The 18,147-nt window shown below is 38.1% G+C and overlaps 2 protein-coding genes across 5 annotated transcripts in view; both read left to right on the top strand.

Annotated features, from left to right (window-relative positions):
* The window catches only part of zdhhc8b (zDHHC palmitoyltransferase 8b), a 45,147-nt gene extending 42,172 nt beyond the window's left edge, over nucleotides 1-2,975 (top strand). For both annotated transcript variants that reach the window (XR_013788078.1, XM_079482869.1), the window contains exon 11: nucleotides 595-2,975. Coding sequence is in view for 1 of the 2 variants with exons in the window: in XM_079482869.1 (XP_079338995.1) it covers nucleotides 595-757 (163 nt within the window). In the remaining variant the exon portion in view is untranslated. The remainder of the gene's footprint in view (nucleotides 1-594) is intronic.
* A 418-nt stretch (nucleotides 2,976-3,393) lies between these two features.
* LOC306903602 (uncharacterized protein) lies at nucleotides 3,394-18,110 on the top strand. 3 transcript variants are annotated; one of them, XM_079472900.1, is made up of 8 exons: nucleotides 3,396-3,631; nucleotides 4,258-4,325; nucleotides 9,736-10,667; nucleotides 13,205-13,256; nucleotides 13,347-13,482; nucleotides 13,890-14,014; nucleotides 16,277-16,516; nucleotides 16,610-18,110. In XM_079472900.1, the coding sequence occupies exons 1-8, from the start codon at nucleotides 3,616-3,618 to the stop codon at nucleotides 17,186-17,188; spliced, it is 2,148 nt and encodes a 715-aa protein (XP_079329026.1). In that variant the 5' UTR covers nucleotides 3,396-3,615; the 3' UTR covers nucleotides 17,189-18,110. The 3 variants fall into 3 exon arrangements, with proteins under 3 accessions (XP_079329027.1, XP_079329026.1, XP_079329028.1); XM_079472901.1 differs by lacking the exon at nucleotides 4,258-4,325 and having other exon boundaries at nucleotides 3,394-3,631; XM_079472902.1 differs by lacking the exons at nucleotides 3,396-3,631; nucleotides 4,258-4,325 and adding an exon at nucleotides 9,309-9,393.
* Nucleotides 18,111-18,147: the final 37 nt, after the last annotated feature.

The raw sequence follows: 18,147 nt of genomic DNA on the forward strand, positions 1-18,147 counted from the left end.
CAGCCAAAATAAATGTAGCATTTTTCACTTTTCATCCGCATTATCATGTTTCTTTCTCTGCATGCCTGTCCATGTGGCATTCAGAATGGCCCACGTTTTCTACGTCTGTTTTACATTTGCGTCATCTCTACTTTCTGACGAACTGTCCGAAATCATCGTGTCGTCATTCATTTTGATTCAATATCCAATCGTGAATGTTGCTTTTGTGAATGTTGCTTTGATGTATTTTCTCTTGCTTTTTATTCACATGATCGTTTTTACTGTGTATTTATATTGATTTTCTTTCTGCTAACATCAAAATGCATGATTTGATCCTTCACGTGATATTTTCTTTTGTATAATTATATTTATTATGTCAATTATAAAAATAATTGTACTGAATGTTAAATACTTCTAACACTCTTTCATTCCGTCCTACTGTTTGTCCCATTCTTCATGAACTCTTTAGGAACTTCATGAACGCTTCATCTTTAACATCTTAATCCATTTACAACATTTAAATCTCTACCTGTCTGATGAAGAGGATAATGGTTAGCAATACAGTTGGAAAAGAACCGTCTCAAATATGTCTTCCTGCTATTTTTTTCTACATAGAGAGGACCTCTGTCAAGGTAAAATCAACGGACAGCTCAAGTACGGCCTAGCACGTGACTGCCATCTAGGGACACCTTCTGGAATTCCACTGAGTCCCAGCAGACACACTAATGTCAAAAAGGTCACAGGGGTGGGTGGAACTACATACGAGATCTCCGTTTGATGAACAGCTGTGAGGAATAGCACTGCCATGGCGACAACACCACCACTTGTGCTCAAGGAAAAGAGTCTTTTTACTATATAAACCTAAACTGACCAATCAGGAGAGAAGGATGCATATGAGATGGCCGGCAACTTTCCAAGTGGCTCAGTATAAAATATACGTTGCTTTGTTAAAGGAGCATCGTGTCGAGCCTTCAGGAAACGTGTAGATCACACACAACAGAAAATATTGGTTTTATGGCTTAAAATAGAAATGTACAAAAATATACAGTTAAGGGCTGAAAACGTGGTGTCGGTTCAATTGTTTGTGTATATAAAAGGTCAGTTATTGAATGCAAAGGTGCTCAGTGTGCCATCTTTTCCTGTCTCATAAACACACTTGAATGTGAGTGTATATGTACATGCCCAAACGCCATTACTAATATATTTCAGTCATGATCCTAAATTAACAATCAGGGTTATTTTTCCGCCGTCATCCCACACTTAGTTGCGAGACCCCAAACAAACTGTTACAGCACTTGTGTAGTCTTTAAAAACCCGAACAGAAGTTTATTTTTTCAATATGGTTGTCATAAACATTTTTTCGAATCTAAAACTTAAAGCTGCCATAGTCATGAGACCTATTTGTATATGGAATATTAAAAGATAAAAGGTTAGTATGTTGACTGGGTGGATACTTGCCATTATCACCAGTCTGTTAAAACCTTCTTTCAAACTTTGTTTTACTTTGTAAAAGTATTTTATAGTGGAAGAGATTACTCTTCAGCGTGAATACTGAATATGTAACAAACACACCACTGTGTATTAGCAGTACTTTTTTGAAGCCCTATGTGATCGTATTTGTACAGTGATGATGTTCTTCATCTTTCAACAAACATGGAAGATCTTGTTGCCTTTTTAAGTTTTGAAGAAGAATTATTCAGGTGTACTAAACTTATGGTCCACAATCCTTAAGTCTTTTTTTTATAATTTCTATTAAAGATAGACTCTCATCCCCCAAAAAGGATGAGAGCCAACACTTAAATTCTTTGTTTTAATAACTTGTGTTTTTTTTCTTTCAATAGTTGCAATGTCAGATTTTATACTGAAGTTCAAATCAGAAGTGGGTGTTTGTGTTTTGTGTGAATAATTTTTTTAAACATTTTATAATTTATTTGTACAAACTAGTATGCGTTGTCATTTTTAAATTTTGAAAGTAGTACTTTTTGTTTTTAGCATAGTTTCAGAACGTTGAATGCGAACGATGTGCTAAAGGATAACTTTAAGGGGATACAAATCAAGGTGAAACTACTTTGTTATTGGAATGCTGGATCCATTTGAGATCATCTGAAATGTAAAAGTTCATTTAATGCTGGAATACCCAACATGCCCTTGCGATAAACACTGACCAGGGATCATTATTTTGGATTGAATAGAATTGGAGAGTTTTGTAAAATCTCTCTCATTTTCTTTCACTTTCAACAGTGCTTGTAAATTATAATACATTTTGATTCAATTCAGCTGTTGGAAACTAGAAGAACCCTCCAAAACAAAAGTCTTCTGTATAAAATAGTGTGTACTGCGTTTTAACAAACTGTAAAGTTAACGTTTAAAGAGAGGAAATATATTAAGGGTTGATATATTTTGATTGAGCAACATGTTTCTTTATGAGCACTCATTGCCTTTTGGTTAGGTTAAGCAATCGTTTTGACTTCGTGGAGAAGACATGACATTTAGGGGGATTTAAAAGAGCCTATAAAAGCATTGTCATAACTTAAATATTGTGATTCAAGATCAGCACAGCACAAAACTTCACACTGTGGCCTGTTTCATGATTTCGGATGATAAAAACATTATTGGTTTAGTCCATGTGAAAAATCCTGAAAAAATGACTTTGTTCAGTTGAACGGCTCCTTGATGATGTGCATACAATTCATGTTTATGGAAAGGCCTTTGCGGATCTTTGAGCTCCATTTTTGTAAATGTTTCACTGTGTTTGGTCTCATGGCATCGTGGCTCCTGATGTTCACCGTGCCATGTTCATCACTGCCGCTGTCTGGTACAGCGTCACCTTCTGTTTAAAAGAAACGTGTAGGCTACAGCTAAAAAATACAACTTTTTTCTGTTTTGAAGTATTTCGTTCTGATGAAATGAAGAAATTATAGTTTCGTATCAAGGTACATGATCTATTATTTTTGTTCATCAAGGGAAAAAAGCAGAATAAATATAACTTTAACATTAGTTTCTGTCTCTCTTTTATCCTTATCCTCGGCAGGAGTTTTGAAAGACTGTGATATCTGTAATAATTTTGTGATGTTAAATGTTAAAGGTTCTCGATTGAACAATTCAGCCAAAAGTTTTCTATAACGAACTTTTTAAAGATTGTAGATAACAATAGATCCGCGTTTAATAAATAATCATATAAAATACAACATCAAAAGGGCTAACTTAGTGTGAATAGTGCGTTTCTATGGTGTGCTTGTATCATGTTTGTTGGTCCGCATCGGAGTCTTGGAAAACTTCATAAAACTTTACAAAAGTAAATAATAGCCCTAAATGAAAACAAAAAATCGCATTTTAGGAGGCAGATTAAAGGTAATTCCACTCCCCGGGTTATTGCGCAATGGCATTAAGTGTTCCCTTTCTTTCTTACTCTCTCCGCCGTCTGTTTGATCTCTGTTGTCGCGAACGCGCAACAGCAGACCTCTGCGTGCGTGTTCGCGTGTTCTGAAGGCGCGCCCCCGCGCTCCCTCAGGTGAATGGGGAGAGAGGACGACTCTCCGCGAGCGTCTTTGCCCAAACTGAGGTGACCAAAATGGGGCTTCGCGGACTGAGCGGGACGCGGGCGTACGTGACGGTCTGTCTGCTGTGGATGAGCGGATGTGTCGGTCGGAAAGTGAGTTCAATAGCACACTTTCCATTTTTGTTTGTTTCGGCTTTGTCAGATGTCGCAAAGTGTTTACAGTAGAGTTAAAGTCTACGGGACTCAATATTTGAGGTGCGTGTTAGTCGGAAACAGTTTTCAAAAGTGTTTGAAGGGTTTTTACGCGTGGAAGGTGGAAGGTCGGTGCGTTTTGTGATGAAACTTGTGTGGTCCGAGTTAGGTCCGGTCGAGCGGGGTCACTTCAGCTCGCGCCGCGATTTCGTGTTACACAATAATAGCAAAAAAAAAAATTCGTTTTTAAATGTAAAATATTTGTATTTAAGTAACGTTATTACGTTATTTTTATTTAATTTCAATTTATTAAAATGAATTGAAATGTTTTATTTTGAGATTGTACAGACCTTATTTGAATCATAGAAACGTGTCAGCATCAACATATCGTTAGTTGCATTATAATTATATGATCACTTTTATAATTTTATAATTATTATAATTGACTTGACAGTGTGGAGTTGAGTGAACTCCATTTCATTTTAGCAGATTTCTGTGGAAAACGCATTCCACTCGTGCAATTATACACATTTCTGTGTTTTCTTTTCACGTGGTGGCCTTCAGCAACACTTATCTCTTTCCCACAGGCACAAATTTCATCATTTATTTATTCTTACGTACGTGGACCCTGAGAACTTTCAATGTCATTTTAAAGGTGAGCTTATTGGTCCATCCTTTAAAACGTTTCACGTGTACTATACCGTATCACATTCATTTGTGTGAGAAAAAAAATGTAATCGTGGGTCATTTCGAATGGTACGTATCTACAATGGCATCATTTGCTTTTGACATCATAATATATGCAAACAGTTCGATGTTTTTGATTTTCTACAAGTCCTCTTTGTGAGTCTTAAAGATGTGCTGTAAAGCACTAGCTGGTATTTCCTGCATCTGATATCAAAATGTACAATATTTTGTCATGTAGGATAAGTTGAGATATTTAGATTTGATCTCAATTGCAATTAAAATGTTTGGGCAGATCTTTCACTGTTCATCAGTTTATTGAACAATGACTTTCTGTCATTCTTGTGCATGTTCTGCGTTGGCCTAAATTCCTGCTTGTATGCAGTATGTCTATGTGTCTCAATTATTTAACCTCACCCAACAAATAATTCTGCATCTCGCCCACACAGTTCTGACATTTACAACCGGGCCCCGTGAGAATGGAGAAAGCTACTTATACAGTAACAGTTTTAATGAGAGCTAACCACTAATGTGTCTTTCTTGGCCAGAAATCTGCATCTAGTGTGAATTTGGAAATATAACCCTTTAAACAACTAGTTTTTAATGATTAGAACAAATGCAGCACAGTTATTTCAGAGTGTTGTTTTGCTCTGGGCCGTGATTTTGGAAACTCAATGATTGATTTCAGAATCAAAAGACAGAATCCAAAATTCTTAATGGACCAAAATGGAGCTTTTAGTGGCGTCTAGTGGTGAGGTTGCGAAAAGCAACCAACGACTTACTCCACTCTCCCTTTCAAAGCGCTATGGCCGTCCTCAAAATGCTCCGTAGAGCAGTTTGTCAGTTTAAGGTCAGTGTTGTTTCCTTCCTCATGGTGGAATTTATTTAAAGCGGCCCTAACTCAGACAGTTTATCTATATCTAATGTTAATCTTGAGTACTTACAGAATAGTATAACACCCTTCAAATATACAGAGTCTTTAGTTTGATCACATAAAAGACAGATACAGCTGTACACTTATTTCCGAAAAAATGCGTGTGGTGGAGGGGTGGAACTTAAGCACTTGTGCACACATTGCCAAGAAAACATCTTTTAGCGCTGGGACTGCAGCTCCATCTATACGTTTCAAACGATCTCCAAATCCAGCCTTATATCCACCGTTTAAATAACATTCATCACCCAAATGCTGCGAACAAACCACACAGCTGAACTTCGCGAACATAGTGCTCTCTCTCCGGCACACAAGTGAAAGTGTGCATGCTCCTTCTCCCGCTCTCCATGGTGGATGCCGTGTGCTTTTCTGGGAGAATTGTCCAATAAGGGGCTAAGAAAAGTTGTAACATACGATTTTTCATGTACGAACACTGGAGGAGTGTATCGAGCACAGAAAAACTACGTTATACATCCAACTTGTTTTTTGACAGCACGTTTAACACTGTAGAGAAGTCAGAATGCATGACACACTGTACTGTTGCACCACCCCTTTAACTTTGATTTATTTGATAACTAAGGTCCTTTCTTATTATGAATGTAAGGGCCAATTTTTTTAAATATGGTCTCTGTTGATATATCACAATTTTATGTTGAAATCTTGAAATCTTGAACTGAGTCATTGTCCAGTTTCTATTATGACTGATGTAACCGGTTGTAACATGTCATCACAGGCTCATAGGGTCTCTGTGTTTGGAACTGTCTCACTTTTCAAAACTAATAAATAGCTGTGCTCCTCTCGCAGCCCCCTTTACAGGGGCCCATACATGTTTACAGTGAACTTGCATGGATGTTTGTGCATTTGAGCGTGTCTGTGGCAATGGGGCTTCATCTCTCTTCTCACACAATTTCAGTAGTCATATTGTCAACTCATAGTATCTCCGGCCTTTCTCCTGTGAAAACCCTGCAGAGTACAAAAGCGTGACTGGATGTGGACTTTCAGATTATCCACTTATTCGACTTCTCGAGTAATGTTTCATATCCAGTCACGATTTTCTGAGACTGTTGTTAAAAGCCCTTGGGCAGATAATGTTAGTGAGAGAGAGGTTTTTTGCTAAATGAAAGCTTATGAAATGCTGTGTTTACTTTTGAGAGTAAAAGATGAGTCATGAGACAGATGTGCGTATCTGCGTAACACATCAGATACAAGTGAACGTTTCAGCATCTTGTTTTTCACTCTGCGGCCCTCACTGTGACTCGCAACAGCTGTAAGATTATCTGGCACTGTTTTACTCGCATTCATGCAATGAGTCAGCGAGACAGAGAGCGAAGGAAAGTCAGGCTTTGTAGTTTAGTTTAGGAAGTAGAATTTTCTCGGTTTTCACATAATTGACAACAACCCAATTTGTACATGTACACACATTTGTAAAGGTAAAGAAACACGATACTTCCATTTTTATATAGGCTTACATTTAGTACACTTCAAATTTCTGTAAAATGTATTTATTTCACACTCTTATCATTTTAAACTGCAATCCATAGCTTTTTAAATAAAGAAGTCATTTTTCGGTGTATTGTAAAATAATTAATACAATATATTTAATGCATGGATCTACTGCTGGAATTTTCCTTTTTTTCCTTTCACACACTTAATGTTCCATACATTACGTTGCTATTAAGATCCACTGTCAGCATTTACATTCTGTGGGAAAAACCCCACAGCGATCATGTTTTTAATTTTGGGCTACTGCTTCACCTTCGTAGAGGTTTCTCTAATCTTTACTTTAGTTGTGTGTCAGTGCCCACAGGGTAAACTGTGCCCTCATTTCTTGGTTCCTTGTTACTTCTTTTCCCATAGTTTCCTGTTATATAGCAACTGTATAGCAACAGCAGTATCTTAGAACCCAAGTGTCCATAGCATGAGAGATTGTTTTCAGCATTATTGCCTGAAGTGTACAAAGACAAGAAATGTTGAAGGCAACATAATGTTTTAATTCTCCCTTGCAACTTCAAGCACATTACAGTAATAGTATAGCATTGTTAGTCTCAACTGGATAACCATAGACTTATTTTATGTGGCCATGTGCGCTAGCATACGTTGCAGACCAAGAAGTAAAGTCCTTAACCTCAGTGTCTTGTAAATTTGATATCGGAGCTATTTGAGCACTGTTCATTGATACCCAACCTTAAAGTCAACATGCACTGGCATTCACAATCCATTTTACTTCCGTAATGTGACAATGCATAAATCGCTGGTGCATTCACGTGTCAGAATTACTGTAATTACAAGATGAAAACCCTAAATTGTTGACATCCTCAGGGGTCCATTCTGTGTGAATCTCCTCTCTTGCCCAAGGGCACTAAAAAGTATAAGTGAGTGACTGAGGAAGAAGGTTTTCGGTTCTCTTTCAGTGTGGCACAACAGGGACGGGATGACCAGAAGGACATTATGTAAATGCCTCATACTTATTACCCTCCTTTCATTAAAATGCTCTCTAACCAAACAGCAAAGCCTTCCATTGTTCTTTTATGAGCGTGCCAGTACTCATAGTACCAGCGCGGCACAATGATGTAACAAAGCTGGGATGTTTGGCATTATAAGAATGTCCCATATTCTATACCACACTTCGGTCGCCATTCATGTGAAGTCTACCATGCATTGTACACGGCCCTAACCAGAAGAAAGTCCAGCATTATGGTGGAGCCGCGGTAATGACCCAATTCTGCTCAAAGAGCGAACTCAAAAATCTCTGCATAGATCACTGCCAACATTTTTTTGTCTTTTTAAAGGAGAAGAGATCATTATGAATAGGACCGGACCAAAATACTTTATATGAATAGTTCATTTCTGACACTATAAACCGGATGCTTTATGTACAGGTGCAGCAAAAATATGGGACAAGTAGAGTCCTTGGTTATTTAATTTTTCCTCTTTGATTGAAATAGTTGTTACTTCTCTCGTACTTGTTAGGGATGGCAGGAAATAGGATGTTCATATCTGGGTCATGGTATATTAATATTGAAATTGTTCAAGGTATAGATTTAAATATGTTCTGTCTTTCATCTGTATTGGACTTCAATGTTAAAAAAATATGCAGTAATGCAATAATATTCTTTGCTCATTGTAAATGGGTGATCTCGGTACTGAACACATTTTTGCTAAAAACATGCATTTGATGTGAGAATTAATGTTTTCACCACTCACACGAACCTTGTTTCACCTCGTACAGCAGATATTTTCTGTCTCTTATATTCATGTGCATTCCTCAACTTTCATGCTAACCTGAAATCAGCTTATTTACACCCCTGCAGTGAGTGCCATTTGACCGGCTTAAAAGTGAGGAACGCAGTTATTAGCGTAGTAGCACTTAAACTTCATGAAACAGCGTGACAAGCTTTGAAAAGCTGATCTCTGCTAGCTACATTTGACAAACAAACCGAATCAGGAAAAAACATGGAGTAGGAATCAGGGATAGCAACTGGACTCTCACAGTCCAGAGGTATTGCCAACAGAAAGCCCAATAAACAAACCGAGTCCTGGCAAGGCCTGGTCTGGAGTGGTCTGCCCCCCCAATTCCCATCTGCCTCCGATTATACAGAAAGCCCCTCATCCTGTGAGATATTACAAATAGTATGTCTCAAGAAACTCTTTCCTGGGGTTAGTAAAGCAACCGGCGTATCCAGCTTTGATAACCGACGAGGAAAGGTTGAGTAGTTAAGGTTGAGGTAGGCAGACCGAAGCCAATTTTCTGAACAAAACATTAAGCTTTGTTGCTCGGGGAGTTTCTTTTCCAGCTGTCTGTTGTTATTGCTCTGAAATGGGGTCAATTGTAATTCTTTACACAGTTTTCTAGACCTAATGCTTACCGTCAGACCGACAGCGTCTGCCAAAATTGTTTACTGATGTTAATGTGGCATTGAATAACCCAGAGCAGCATGAGAGACTTGCCTCTTGGTTTGTTGAACATGTGCCATTCTCTTGAACTTTCAATGCTTGAACTACATCAGGCTTCACTTTTTTTAGATGTTTTTCAACCAACGAACCCCCTCGGTGCAGGTTCTGGGAAGAATTACCTTGAGCAGTCTCTTATTTCTCCACTGGTTATACTGTAAGTTTATTACAATTTTTAACACATGTAACTTGTTAAATTCAAGGAGTGTATACATTTCTATTTGTCTTTAATCGTTCTACCTTCTTCTGCTGTCGTGCAAACCATTGCCCTCTTAAATTGGCTACACCGTCCTGCAGAGTTGGAGCTAAACTCTGTAGGAAAGTGGCTCTCCAGTACCAGAACAAAAGCAAAGATTTTCATTTAAACCTACAGTTGGTTTATTTATAGCTGTCCTTACAGAACCTAGTCCCATGGTCCTGTTTGTAATCAGAATTAATGTTGTATCCCTTCCATTAGTTTTCAAGCCATAACTCTTAAAAAAAAATGTTTTGTCTTCAGGTATACTTTGACTGCGGAGCCAAGGTGGATGCTGTGGATGTCCAAGGCCTCATTCTGTCACCTGGTTTCCCATATAACTATTCATCTGGTACACACTGTGTGTGGCAATTCTTCGTACCTGTTGCCCATCAGCTGTTCTTGGAGATGTTTGATTTTGATGTCTTTGAGAGTCCAGACAATCCCACGGAATCTACCACCACATCGGCAGACAATGTGGACGAGGTACCAACCGATGAAAGAACATTGGTATCGAAAGGTCTGGCTAATAGTCAGAGTGTCGGGGGTCCAATTAAACAACCCCAGTCCGTACGTAGAGAAGAGGTCAAGCAAGTGGTTGTCCAAGAGCAGTCCACCAAAATGGAGATGACCAAAGTTTCCAACTCTGCCAAAATGCTGGCCGATTCCTCCTCTGCTGTACCTGTAGCTCCACAAACTTCTTCGCCATTATCTCGAGCTCAAAATGGTGAAAAGAAGGTCAGGAATTTAGTTTCACTCCAGCGATCGAGAGTAGACAGTGACCCTGCAGACTTTGTCACAGCAAGCCCACGAACAGCCACCGATATGGACGAAGAAGTGAGCTCTTACACCCAGACGCCTTTGTTTGACACCTGTCCACATGATGTCCTCTACATTTCTGACCTCATCGCCTTTTCATCTCGATTCTGCGGCTCTAGACGCCCTTCTAGCAGCCAGCTGGTGTTTGGATCAGAGGATGACATGGTGGAGGTCATCATGGAGTTGATCACGACCACCCATATGGGGCGTGGTTTCGCTTTGCTGTTTCATTATCAGAATCATACACAGGCCGCCATGATAGGCCATCAGAAATCTGTATCACCCTCAGATGGCGGCACCAGTGCGATGCTGGGAGCAGTGAGTGGAGCGCTGGTGTTTGCTGTGTGTCTTGCTGGCATCCTCTGTGTGATTTTCAGGTATGACCGAAAATAAGTTTTAGGTTAAACTAGGCATCGCTATTATTTACATTGTAATTTTTTTTTGCTAAGTTATTTGTTTACTTTATTGTTAGTTACAGTTGTCGTTGTCATTCAGACGGGATGATTCTCAAAACTGAATTTTAGCAATACGAATATTTTTTAGTGTGTAATATGACCTGAACACGTTCTTGACTATCTTGGCACTTTATAGTTTATTATCCTCACTCTTCCGCTCTGTTACAAACAGCTGTCAGTATCATATTTAATCTCGCATTCATCGTCTTTAGATGACTCACATGCGCAGTACTATGTCCGTGACATCTCGCATCTCAAATGAGTGGATGTTGACTCAGCTGGAGCTACGGTCTATTGTTCCCCATTGTTGGCAGCTTTACCTAAGTCTTTCTTCTACACGTTCAGAAACACTTTGATGTTAAAGCGCTATTCATACCTGAGCATTTCCATGGACGCACCTGTCCATAAACCGGATGCTCAAAAGCAAAGTGCAGTAAACACAATAGAGAGAAATGAAATATAAGAAGCGGAGAGAAAGGGTAGAATAGAGGAAAGTACAGATCTGCTGTCCACAGCGATGTACAGTATGGTATATCCAATTCTTGTTGTTCCTGCTAGGAATGACAGTGTGAATCTTGACACGTTGTGTTTAATTGCTCCCTGTTATGAGATTACAGAATTGATCTTTTCAAATGCCTCTCATTGGCCTCATTTACAGATTGTGATCAGCTCACCTGAGGTAGGTGATAATACAAAGCGAATAGGTCTAAATAATTTTTTTTGCTTTTGTATCGCCATCTCTGTGTAAAACATAAAATTGCAGGTCACTTGTAACCAACACAACCAATAGCTCAACAGTAGCCAACACAATTTCACTGGGATTTGTAACTATTGTATGAGGTGGCTAATTGAAATTGTACGATATTATTAATACGTTTTAGTAAAATCTGCTTTCGCGGCAGTGACGTTAGGTTTAGATGTGGGGTCAGGGGAGGGGCTTCAGTATTGCTTTTTGTAACTTTATTTATATAGCGCTTTTCACAATGTGCATTGTGCCACAGCAGCTTTACAGGGGAAAATATGAAAAAACGAAAAACACAAAAAAGGTAGAACACAGTACATGGAATATATAGAATAAGTTAAACTATTAGATAATATCTAATAAATGCAGTCTCCCGGTGGTTTATTTAGCATATTTTGGACTAAGTGAATGGTTTTTCTAAAAAAGATGTGTCTTTAATCTAGATTTAAATTTAATCGTATGTAATAATCATAATAATTCTAAATGAACTGACACTACATTTCTCCACCGATACCGATTGCCGATTATTCAGAGTGATAACTCGATACTGCCGATACTGATTCTGAAGATTCAATTAATATTTCTTAACTTTCTGAAATAATTCATAAGATGACTTTTAATATTGTTAAAGTTATCAAACTGGTGATGTTTCTTAACATTTTCTATGTACAGCGCACAAATTCATTGCATTTTCCTGTCTTCTTTTGATTGACAGGATATATTGGCCCTGATCATCAGTTGTTTTTAAACTATCGATACCAATTATTGGCCAATATATTGGTTCATCTCTAGTAATAATCATACGAAATAGCCACCTCGTAAAATAATTATAAATTCCTGTGAGGAATCATCTTTACGCATAATCTTTATGATAAATATATGGTTTCATAATTTGTTCTTTACGTATTGCTTGACCAAAAAACTGGAATCTAAACAATTTAGGAATAGTCCATGCTTTACATATGCACTGCACACTTTTATCGGATCATAGACTTGTAATATAAATATAGAATGTAATATAAACAGTTAACAGAAATGATTACATGTCCTTAAAACATTTATAATTTCACCAATTTTAAACCAGTATATATGAATAAGAGATTTGGTAAACAATTACTGATCTTTGTTTTTGTGTTTTTTCTGTCATCATGTTGAATATTCAGTACACATTTCAATGTGCTTGATGTGAACTTCACACAAATGTTGTGGTATGTTATATCAAAAATTACCGACAATCCATTGCTACGGTTTAGCAAACTGGGTTCTGTACGCATACAAAGTTGCCTACAGCTATACTGTATGTTAAATTCCAGCTTCAGCTGTGCGTTTACATTTTTCTCAACAGAAAGGGCTTACAAAACTATTTTTGTGTCTTACTGCTCCCTGTGGGATATAGAGGCAAAATAACTGAAGCTTGTTAAAAGGTCCAGTTATGAGTTTCATCCATGGGCTTCGAAGGTCATGCAATTCTTTTCGGTTTTACCGGTGAAATCAGACAGGTTGAAATATCCGCTTTTACCTTAGCCACTCGCTTCTTAATATTATACATTGGTGTACCGCCGGAAATGAGTTTTGGATATTTGAGTTCTTGCTGTGTGTCCTACTAGATTTTATAGGAGATATTGGAATGTAGTCGAGTTGAGAAGAGGAAACCGTAGAACATACATTTACAAATATCAAAACAAGATGATGTTATCTGTGTTTTGTTGTTTGCCAGACCGAAACTATGTCCGAAAGAGGCCGCGACTGCTTCATCCGTCAGCTCCGAGGTAAACGCACAGAAAATAAGAGCATGTTCTTCTGTTCGATTCATGTACTACGAGTAGCTCATTTGTATTGTTTATTGTCTTGTGCCGCAGGTTCCAGAAGGAGTTTTGAATTCAGCAGCAGATGTGAGTGAACTGCAGATGGTTTCTTCTAATCGCTTGGAGCAGCAGACGGGTACAGTGAACGACAACAACAACCGTTCCCTCCACCACAGTCTGCCCCATACAGGTGCTTAATATATCTTTATCTCTCTATTTGTTGTTTTGTGCTATTGTCAGTTGAAGAGAATGTTGGGGTTATTGGGTTCTGGGTGTTGAGTAAAGCTGTTTATGAGTTCATATGTCCTCTCTCTGAACCTGTACTGCACATTGTCTCTAAGGGACAGATAAACGGCTGAGATCATTCATAAACGATAGTATGAGAGCACTGTAGTTTATGTAATAGTTCAGTTAGTGCATGCAAACCACCTGGAACTTACTTCAAATTCTATTAATCAAATAAAAATTGTTTACTTTCTGATGAACCCTGTTTTTGAAAATGATATACAATTTTCCTTTTAGTCTGTTGAAAATAATTGTTACTTCATTAACATGATGTCTGGGATATTTTCTGTTTGGGGTCATCGGTGAATGCAGCACATGATGTTTCAGAGAAGACTGCTCTAGAGATGTTCTCCAGTGACCTGACAGAACTAGATCTTGGCACAGATGAGGTGTTCGTAAACGTTTCTCCGGCCAAACTTTCCATCTCTGCACACACAGTGAGTATCTCGCATCTGACCAGGATGTGTCTCAGTCGTCATCTCAAAGTGTCTCCCGTCCACCTGCTTGTCTCACTACTCGTCTCCATTCTGAGAGTATTTTATAAAAACAAACCTTACATTGGTATATTTCAGAAAACAATAACACGTTGTGAAAAATTACTAAATTATACCTTTTTTCCACAAAAACATTAACAGAACATTCCAAAATGTCTTTAATAAGCATTTCTAGATGTATATGACCATTTTAGTCCCCAGGCCTTGTCTGTTGAATTTCAACAAAATAAAACCTCAGGAGCGACAAAGACATCCAACAACAATGTGAAATACTGACAGCATGATAAAATGTAAAAAAAGTTTGATAAAAATCTAACTTTGAACTTTTCATAAATACTTGTTCAAATATGCCTGTTGTATTGTTTAAAAGTGAAAATAAGAACTAGTTTTCTTTGCGGTATTTGAGGTCTAAAAAAATTCACATCATCTTTGCTATTTTGAGCTGAGAAATATTGTTAGTAGTTCAGAGAATAAAACAAAAAATACTTTCTAAAATAAATATTAAGTGATATTAATACCTATGAATAGTAAATTCAGAAAAACTTGCAATTATTTTAAAAGGTTTTTTCCACAGCTGTATTAAAGAAAATGATTGATTTTTATATTATATTTATATTATTTATTTTTCAATCAAGCTTTTGTGTGATGAATACACATTATGAATGATTCAAACACCTGTAAACTACAAGACTTTTGAAGAGCTCAGGTTTAGATTTAGTGTTAAAAATGTAAATCTTTGAAATATCAAGGGGTCTCAAGAAGTTTTGAAGCTAAAAGTTTACACTTCAAAATGTATGATTATATTGATGAATAGACAACAAAAAAACACTTTCAAAGTGTTGTTCAAAAGTGAATCATCACTTGTATAGTTTAAGCTTTTTTTTGTTTCTGAATTATAAGACAACAGATAAAATGGGGTTAATATTAAATCACAAAATATTTTAATTCTCTATATTTAATTCTAAAATTTGAAGGGTGACTGACTTTACACGTTCATTAAAAATGACTTTTGGACAAATCAAGAAAACCTTGAGGCAAGTTTAACATTATTTGACATTTTGTAACGTTCATACAGTTTTATGTTTTTTCAGGCACATTGTATTACTGGGATATTGTTTTATATATTTAAAAACTGGGGTTGAATGTGTGTTTATCTTGTCGTGCTCTGATGGATTTGTACTCTCTGTTTACTTTCGCTTGGTAGTCTCAAGCTTTCTTCATGACTTTGAATAGTTTTCAGCATGAATAGCCGATGCGGTGTACTGCATTGATTGAACATCACCACACACCAAGAAGCTTGGCCTCAGAGACTCTGCTCTTCACTAGAGGATGCTGGGACAGAGAGACTCTGGCAGCCGAAGGGAGTGTTGGCCCACTGATAGCTCTGCCTAATGAATGCTTTCCGCCCGTAGCCAAATTCCCAGCTCCAGCGCTGTGTGTTTCTGTGCGAGTGTGTGTGCGTGTGGTCCATGCTGCTTTGGCTCCAAATTCTGGCATGATAATTTTGCCAAGCTGCGTGTTCGTCCAACGAAATTCGGAAGGAATAAGAAACCTGCATCTCTTTGCGAGGCGCTGCGGTCTCCAGCTGGGTACCCGCTAACTGTTTGGCATTGTAGTTTCTTTATCCTATTTTGCTTTTGCTCAAAGGAAAACAATTTGGTATTGTGTTAGTTATAATATGTCACAATGCCAGAACAGCTCAAGATTAAACCCTACATAATACTTGTCTAGACATAGGGAGCTCTGGGAGATCGTGTGTGAGAACTGTCAAACCCCTACAGATGAGAAAACCCCTTCTGAAGCTTACGCACACACTGCACACATGCCCGATTTACTGCCCACTCTGATATATGTGAAGGTTTTGACATATCGTGGCCCTTATGTAGATTTATGTCCCTGCCACACTCGCTGCAAAGTTGGAACATTTGTTTTCACCCCACCGAAGCAAAAGTCAGTTTCTCTGTACAAGTTCCATGATGTTCGTCATTTGTTGGTTCATGTAAACTAATGCATTAACCAATGATCTATATTCATCGATTGATCTATGAATTCTATTTTAAATGATTCCCAGTCATTATGAAGCCCAACTTATTTAATTTGTCGCCAGATGTTAAAATTGTGGTTGCTTTGATCACTGACTGATTTTTATAGTGTTTCTCAATTATAATCAAATATTTTAATCTGAAACTGCTATTTTTTCTTTAGCAACGAGAACGATTCCTGAGACACAGTGACACAGGACCCAGTCACCTCTTTGATTGGCCGTCTCCAGATTTAGCCCTGCCTACCGTGACCAAAAGCAGTTTTACGGGATCGGCGAACAGCGCACGGCCACGAGCATGGAGCGTCCGAACATTCCAGGATCTCCTTCCTCCGCTCCCTCAAGTCCACAAGAAATGGTGCAGCTGGAACTCAACAAGCCCCTTCTCCAAACTGGTGGATAGTGTGAGTATTTACACATTCTGTAACAGCTTTGATCACAATTCAACTTTTTAGTAACAGATTTTGGTGAATATCCTCTTCACACAACGCCCTTAGGGACTGCCAAGCACAGCTACAGATGGTGGAAGGGCAAAGATCCTTTCTGACGCTCCTGTACAGAGTCCTGACGAGTCTTCCTTCATAAGCAACGCTTCATACCCGCTGACTCAACCTGCGCAGCGTCAACGACGACTTAACTCCACCAGCAACCTCAGACGTGCCCGTTTCAATGCACCGTGCTTTGGCCTACCCTCTGGAGCGTCCGAGTCATCCAAGCCACAAGGATCAAGTACGGTAAATGGAAATACAAGCCCAAACCAGCTTTCTGAGGACAGCTCTCCATCCGGCCAAGGGAGACTATTAAATGCAGATGACAGCCACGTTACTGTGCCAGTGTTCGCTATCTCAGAAGAGGAAGACCGACAGCCTCTTGTGTTAGCAGAACGTCATGACAAGCCTCTGAAGACCAGCGAACAAAAATGCGAGGGGCTGATCATGCCACTTCTGTCAAAAGACCAGCTCCCCACCGTCCAATCAACTGACTGCTCTATAGTGAGGGGAGATGATGGCCTAACTGGAGGTCAAGGTGGGATGTCGTGTCTTGAAATAGAGGGTCACCTCTCATGCAAACAGTGACTTCAGAAATAATGTCTGCAAGATCTGCTCTTCTCCTTATGCCAATCAGTACCAATTTTGGTGGTCATGTGACCAGCTCAGTCAATGGATCGGTCAGCAGGATAGGTTACAGTGGGATTCCACAGATGTTTGTTATGAATCAAGCACTTATTGATCTTTCCTTTTTTTGGTTGGTTAAACCATCGTTTTTTATTCACAGGGTTAAATAAGTATAAAACCATTAGTATCGTTTATAACCTGCTATTGTTTTGAAATGACTTGTTTGTATATATTTTTTACATTTAACACTTAATGTTCCATTCACTAATGAGTTTGCGTTAATATTTTTACTTCATGAAATTCCATAGTTGCTCTATATACGATGCAGCTCATTTCTAATCCCTCGGCAACACCTAGAAGACCAATTAGCAAGTCTGATGGAAAGCTGCTTGACAGCGTTTGCAACCTCCATTCCTATTTTTTACATTCACCTCCAAAACACGTATTATACCCTTAGGAATCTCCTCAAGTTAAAGCCTTTTTAAACTGGATTTGTTTATATTTCCAAAGTGATTGAACAAAGAAAAAAAGAGAGAAATTAATTGTAAATTGTTTCAGTGTGATTGCTTATTATTGCCTAATTGTTTTATAGTTTGTGTATTTCATTATGATGTCACAATTGTTTTCACCTCCTGTAGCATTTCTTACTATCATCTATGCTGCTAAATATGTACTGATGCAATAATTCAAAGTGTATACAATCATATTTTTATAATGTATTAAATTTCTTATATCCAGTGAAAGTGTTTTCATTATACAGAATGCCATATTTTGTATCTAAATGCAGTGATATTGTGTTGGATTACAAAGGGAACTGACCACTTTACAACCTTCAAAATGCAGTAACTTACATTTAATGCAAATAAATACGTAATTGTATATCAACGTTGTGTGAGTGCTGTATTATCTTGAGTTGCTCA

The sequence above is a fragment of the Barbatula barbatula genome (assembly GCF_947034865.1).
Source record: "Barbatula barbatula genome assembly, chromosome: 2".
NCBI classification, from domain to species: domain Eukaryota; kingdom Metazoa; phylum Chordata; class Actinopteri; order Cypriniformes; family Nemacheilidae; genus Barbatula; species Barbatula barbatula.

Excerpts from the sequence above, each read along its gene's own strand:
- LOC306903602 (XM_079472900.1), top strand. Across the intron at positions 13,483-13,889 it reads CCACAGTCTGCCCCATACAG|CACATGATGTTTCAGAGAAG; the intron begins GTGCTTAATATA and ends CGGTGAATGCAG. Across the intron at positions 14,015-16,276 it reads TTTCCATCTCTGCACACACA|CAACGAGAACGATTCCTGAG; the intron begins GTGAGTATCTCG and ends TTTTTTCTTTAG.